This window comes from Cyprinodon tularosa, unplaced genomic scaffold (genome assembly GCF_016077235.1).
Source record: "Cyprinodon tularosa strain WSP-4 unplaced genomic scaffold, ASM1607723v1 ctg616, whole genome shotgun sequence".
In the NCBI taxonomy this organism is placed as follows: Eukaryota; Metazoa; Chordata; class Actinopteri; order Cyprinodontiformes; family Cyprinodontidae; genus Cyprinodon; species Cyprinodon tularosa.
The window spans coordinates 470,091-477,393 of NW_024039359.1; the positions used below are offsets into that span (position 1 = coordinate 470,091).

General features: G+C 35.6%; 1 protein-coding gene across 1 annotated transcript; it reads left to right on the forward strand.

Annotated features, from left to right (window-relative positions):
* Positions 1-1,525: 1,525 nt before the first annotated feature.
* On the forward strand, positions 1,526-2,647 carry LOC119798265 (putative nuclease HARBI1). The gene has a single exon (XM_038307636.1). It carries the CDS (start codon positions 1,526-1,528, stop codon positions 2,645-2,647), a length of 1,122 nt encoding a protein of 373 aa, XP_038163564.1.
* Positions 2,648-7,303: the final 4,656 nt, after the last annotated feature.

The window sequence follows — 7,303 nt, forward strand, 5'->3', positions numbered from 1 at the left end:
GGATATATATATACGTATATATGTGTGTGTGTGTGTTAACATACATACAGGAGTCATGGAACTCTGCTTACAGCTCCTTCATATTTCATGTACACTAATAACTTGTGTACATGGTTCTTGTTGATGGCATTAAAATCATTTCTAATAGCATTAAAATAGCATTAAATTAGAGTCACTCATTCCTGTATGAACCCTGTGAGTGCTTAATTTAATATGGCATATTAAAAAAATCCCACCATCATCCAGCATATGTTCAGCTTCTGCCCAAATATATATATATATTTTTGTAGATTTTTGTAACGGGGATAAGGATAATTCAAAACTGCTTTTTTTGAATGAACTTGTTCTCTACTCCCAAACTCAGCATCTCTTTTCATTCCTGTAATAAGAAGTTTCTTTTGAATGGATTTGATTAAAGTTTAAGTCCCTCGGTATAAAATAAATATTTTGATGGAGATGAGAAATCTGCTTCCTCGTTGGTGAATAACCAATAGTTTGGATCCAATCATTTAAATAAACGGTGTTATTATTATTTTTTTTATATATATATATATAAGAATTGTGCTATAATTTCTAGTCACCGATCTGTTGCTGCTATATCTTAATTTGACGGACCGGAATTTGTCGATGTTCTTTTTCCTGTTTGGTGCGATTGCAATTGCGGATCTTGACCTGGCCGGACCTTATGACCACAGTGTACCAATCTTCTGATGGCTACTTCCAGCAGGATAATGCGCCATGTTGTAAAGTGAATCATCTCAGACTCATTTCTTGAAACTTTTCCACTTAAGTTATTGTGAATTGAGCATATTGACAGACAACATTTTATTTTTTATCTTAAATGCAATTTTTTTTTTATAATTACTGCTCTAAATGTATTGCTCTGTCAGCTAAAGATCTGTTTTGGTCTCTATACTTTAATTAAATAAATCAATTCAAGCTAAAATGTAAGAGGCTATACTGAGCCTGATCTCTTTGAATCAGAGATTTTCTTACCTTTGAGAAAAATGTCACTTGGAGTAAAACCCCCCCTGCAACCCTGATTTGCATTTGTATAGCTCACAGCATGTTCATTTACATGTTAAAGCCTCCCCTAGAATTCCATGGGGTGGAGGCATGGGGGGAACACTGCCTAAGGCCCCGTCCACACGAAGACGAACCCTGGCCTAAACGCACAAATTTTTCACCAAACCAGCCTCTCATCCACACGAAGCCGGCGTTTCGGGGGTCTGTAAACGATCTTTTTTTTATTCACCCTTCAGAGTGGGAAGATTCTGAAACGCCGTTTTAGCGTTTCCATCTTTACACCCTAACCGCATTTTTTTTTTACACGCATGCGTCATAGCGTCGCCTCTAAACACGCAAGCGCGACGATAGTATCACAACAACAATGGCGCCTTACTGTGTTGAATGGTTGCTGCTCACGCTACTCACCCTGCTGTCGGGCTTACAGCAGAATCTTCTTCTTCTGGGATATCTCCAGGAAGAACAGAGTAATATAGACGACATAGTTCATCACCTCAATATGACTGAACCACGGAAATGGACCCGCAGGGCAACCAGGCGAAGGTTTTGGGTGAGGCCTGGCAGAACCAGTAGCTGGTGGGACAACTTTGTTAATGGTGTTGTTCTGGACGATGAATGGAAGGCAAACTTTCGCATGTCACGACAATCTGTTGCCATGCTCACCGATGAAATACGCCCATACATTGAATGCCAAGAAATGAACATGAGAGCACCTATGGAGCCGCTGAAAAAAGTAGCAATGACCCTTTATTATTTAAGTGACGAGGGCAGGCTCCGAAAGACTGCTAACGCCTTTGGTGTATCGCGGCAGGCTGTTGCCGTCACAGTCAGGCAGACCTGCAGGGCCATCTCCATTCACCTTGGTCCCCGGTACATCAGACTACCCTTTTCAGAGGATGCCGCCACGGAACTGGTCGACGGTTTTCAGCGTGCTCATGGAATGCCCCAATGCCTAGGAGCAGTTGATGGCACACATATTGAAATAAAACAGCCATCGGTCAACTCCACGGACTATATAAATAGAAAAGGTAAACACACCCTAAATGTCCAGGCGGTGTGCGATTATAAGTACCGATTTATGGACGTTGTTATAAAGTGGCCTGGAAGTGTGCATGACGCACGCGTGTTTGCTAACTCGGAGGTAAATCAGTTCATGAAAACCGGCAAGATTCCTACTCTCAAACGGCAGATTGTGGATGATGAAGATCCCATACCAATCTTCCTCCTTGGAGATCCAGCATATCCGCTTCTGCCTTATCTGATGAAGGAGTTTTCCAATGGTGGATCATCGCCACAAGAGCAGTACTTTGGGCTCTGTTTATGTAGGGCACGTATGGTTATTGAGTGTGCTTTTGGCCGCCTGAAAGCTAGGTTCGCTGCACTCAGAAGGCCGATGGACATAAATATGACTGACCTGCCTTACATCATATATTCTTGCTTTGTCCTTCATAATTTCTGTGAGGCCGCAAAGGAGACCATGGACGAAGTATCCGTGTTAGGAACAATGCAAGGAGAGATGGATTCTCAGCCTCCCACACAGAGCAACAACTACGTCACTGACTGCAATGAGGGGGAAGGAAAGAGAGTGAGAAGAGTTGTCATGAAGTACCTTGATCCTTAAAAACTAGGATAGTGGAAATGCAAAAACACTATATTGCATTGTGACATTTACTACAGATCTGCATTTGGGAAAATATTTGTAAGCTTTTGAACAGCTACTATATTTACTTTGTATATAACAATTTGTATGACTACCAGTCCTGCCTTCATATTACCTGTGTGCAGTTATTTTTAGCCAGAGTAACAAAAAAAAAAAAAGGTTAACTACAAATTGTAGATTCCACTTCCAAGTTCAAGATATTTACTTTGTATATAAGTATTTTTATGACTACTTGTCCTGCCTTCATATTACCTGTGTGCAGTTATTCTTAGCTAGAGTAACAGAAAACAAATAAAAAAAGGTTGATAACTACAACTTGTTGATTCCACTTCCAAGTTCAAGATATTTACTTTGTATATAAGTATTTGTATGACTACTAGTCCTGCCTTCATATTACCTGTGTGCAGTTATTTTTAGCTAGAGTAAAAAAAAAAAAAAAAAAGGTTAACTACAAATTGTAGATTCCACTTCCAAGTTCAAGATATTTACTTTGTATATAAGTATTTTTTTTGACTACTTGTCCTGCCTTCATATTACCTGTGTGCAGTTATTCTTAGCTAGAGTAACAGAAAACAAATAAAAAAAGGTTGATAACTACAACTTGTTGATTCCACTTCCAAGTTCAAGATATTTACTTTGTATATAAGTATTTTTATGACTACTAGTCCTGCCTTCATATTACCTGTGTGCAGTTATTTTTAGCTAGAGTAAAAAAAAAAAAAAAAGGTTAACTACAAATTGAAGATTCCACTTCCAAGTTCAAGATATTTACTTTGTATATAAGTATTTTTATGACTACTAGTCCTGCCTTCATATTACCTGTGTGCAGTTATTTTTAGCTAGAGTAAAAAAAAAAAAAAAAGGTTAACTACAAATTGGAGATTCCACTTCCAAGTTCAAGATATTTACTTTGTATATAAGTATTTTTTTGACTACTTGTCCTGCCTTCATATTACCTGTGTGCAGTTATTCTTAGCTAGAGTAAAAAAAAAAAAAAAGGTTAACTACAAATTGTAGATTCCACTTCCAAGTTCAAGATATTTACTTTGTATATAAGTATTTTTATGACTACTAGTCCTGCCTTCATATTACCTGTGTGCAGATATTTTTAGCTAGAGTAAAAAAAAAAAAAGGTTAACTACAAATTGTATATTCCACTTCCAAGTTCAAGATATTTACTTTGTATATAAGTATTTTTATGACTACTAGTCCTGCCTTCATATTACCTGTGTGCAGATATTTTTAGCTAGATTAAAAAAATAAAAAAAAAAGGTTAACTACAAATTGTAGATTCCACTTCCAAGTTCAAGATATTTACTTTGTATATAAGTATTTGTATGACTACTAGTCCTGCCTTCATATTACCTGTGTGCAGATATTTTTAGCTAGAGTAAAAAAAAAAAAAAAAGGTTAACTGCAAATTGTAGATTCCACTTCCAAGTTCAAGATATTTACTTTGTATATAAGTATTTTTATGACTACTTGTCCTGCCTTCATATTACCTGTGTGCAGTTATTCTTAGCTAGAGTAACAGAAAACAAATAAAAAAAGGTTGATAACTACAACTTGTTGATTCCACTTCCAAGTTCAAGATATTTACTTTGTATATAAGTATTTGTATGACTACTAGTCCTGCCTTCATATTACCTGTGTGCAGTTATTTTTAGCTAGAGTAAAAAAAATAAAAAAAAAGGTTAACTACAAATTGTAGATTCCACTTCCAAGTTCAAGATATTTACTTTGTATATAAGTATTTTCTATGACTACTAGTCCTGCCTTCATATTACCTGTGTGCAGATATTTTTAGCTAGAGTAAAAAAAAAAAAAGGTTAGCTACAAATTGTAGATTCCACTTCCAAGTTCAAGATATTTACTTTGTATATAAGTATTTTTTTTGACTACTTGTCCTGCCTTCATATTACCTGTGTGCAGATATTTTTAGCTAGAGTAAAAAAAAAAAAAAAGGTTAACTACAAATTGTAGATTCCACTTCCAAGTTCAAGATATTTACGTTGTATATAAGTATTTTCTATGACTACTAGTCCTGCCTTCATATTACCTGTGTGCAGATATTTTTAGCTAGAGTAAAAAAAAAAAAAAAGGTTAACTACAAATTGTAGATTCCACTTCCAAGTTCAAGATATTTACGTTGTATATAAGTATTTTTATGACTACTAGTCCTGCCTTCATATTACCTGTGTGCAGTTATTTTTAGCTAGAGTAAAAAAAAAAAAAAAAAGGTTAACTACAAATTGTAGATTCCACTTCCAAGTTCAAGATATTTACTTTGTATATAAGTATTTTTATGACTACTTGTCCTGCCTTCATATTACCTGTGTGCAGTTATTCTTAGCTAGAGTAACAGAAAACAAATAAAAAAGGTTGATAACTACAACTTGTTGATTCCACTTCCAAGTTCAAGATATTTACTTTGTATATAAGTATTTGTATGACTACTAATCCTGCCTTCATATTACCTGTGTGCAGTTATTTTTAGCTAGAGTAAAAAAAAAAAAAAAAAGGTTAACTACAAATTGTAGATTCCACTTCCAAGTTCAAGATATTTACTTTGTATATAAGTATTTTTATGACTACTTGTCCTGCCTTCATATTACCTGTGTGCAGATATTTTTAGCTAGAGTAACAGAAAACAAATAAAAAAGGTTGATAACTACAACTTGTTGATTCCACTTCCAAGTTCAAGATATTTACTTTGTATATAAGTATTTGTATGACTACTAGTCCTGCCTTCATATTACCTGTGTGCAGATATTTTTAGCTAGAGTAAAAAAAAAAAAAAAAAAAGGTTAACTACAAATTGTAGATTCCACTTCCAAGTTCAAGATATTTACTTTGTATATAAGTATTTTTATGACTACTAGTCCTGCCTTCATATTACCTGTGTCCAGTTATTTTTAGCTAGAGTAAAAAAAACAAATAAAAAAAGGTTGATAACTACAACTTGTTGATTTCACTTCCAAGTTCAAGATATTTACTTTGTATATAACTATTTGTATGACTACTAGTCCTGCCTTCATATTACCTGTGTGCAGATATTTTTAGCTAGAGTAAAAAAAAAAAAAAAGTTGATAACTACCAATTGTAGATTCCACTTCCAAGTTCAAGATATTTGTGAGTGATCTTAAAGTTCCACTTGACTTGTATATTGACAAATATAGATATATTAAATGTTATGCTTAAATGCAATAAATGAAACAAATGCACACTCCAGTATGGCTTTTATTAAAGTGAAACAGTTGTTAAAGCTGGGTCACATAACCCAGGCTGTGCAACATCAAAAAAACAAAATGACTTGGTTCTTTTCAAAGAACAGAACATTTCACCCGAGTGATGTTGTGCTACATTATAACTGTATTAAAGTGAAACAGTTGTTAAAGCTGGGTCACATAACCCAGGCTGTGCAAAATCAAAAGTACAAAAAAACTTCGTTCTTTTCCAAGAACTGAACAATTCACCCGAGTGATGTTGTGCTACATTATAACTGTATTAAAGTGAAACAGTTGTTAAAGCTGGGTCACATAACCCAGGCTGTGCAAAATCAAAACAACTAAAATAACTTGGTTCTTTTCAACGAACCAAACAATTCACCTGAGTGATGATGTGCTACATTGTAACTGTACAACAGATGAACTTATTCATCTTGAAAAAGTGATCTGGTGTAAGAAAATGAGGGTGTGTTATGTTGTGACGGTTCCTGTGATTGTGGGGGTGTTGGTGTATATCTTCCTGAGTGGAGTGCTGGACTTGGTGTGTGACAGTGGGCTGTTGAATTGGATGGTGGATTTGGGTACAAGTGTGACTGTTGGTGTCCTTGGAAGTGTCCATAAGCAGTGTTGCTATTGTAGTGACGTGCAGGTGGAGGCTGGAGTAACAGCTCCCTCAGTAACGAAAATCCATCTTGTATGATGTTGGTGATGTTGGCTATGTTTGTGTTAATTTGTTGTATGTTCTCCTGATTGCGCCTTGATGTCTGCTCCATCAGCTCAAGCATTCTTCTTTTAATCTGAATATCTTCCTCTGCGGTCTCTGTAGGAGTCCTCCTCTTCAGCCTGCCCCCTCTGTGGCTATTCAGCTTGGCCTGAAATTAAATAAGAACATTATATAGCGGGCAACAGTTTGGCATATGTTTGTTGATTTAAAAAGGAACATTACATGGTATTTCAAGTCAGTTACATCTATTATGTCGGTACAAACAAGGAGCAGACTGTGAAAACACAACAAATTACAATCAGAGATACACATCTGGAGCATAACCACCACTGTGTTTGGTGTCTTTTAGCACCACTGTGTGTAGTGCATTACTGGTCTTTCACTCATTTAAGATTTTTAAATCACTGTATTTTCACGACCATAAGGCGCACCGTACTATGCAGCTGGTATGTGGGGGTCTGAGCGCCTCCAACAGAAATAGTATGCATAGTTATTAATGATTGCTGTAGTTCACAAAGCAAAGTGAAGTACCAAATAGAGCTCTGTGAAAGAAAAAAAAAGCTGAACGCTTTATCAGAATCAGTGCATAGTAATTAATGATTGCTATAGTTCACAAAGCAAAGTTAAATACCAAATAGACCTCTGTAAAAGAAAAAAAAGATTCAG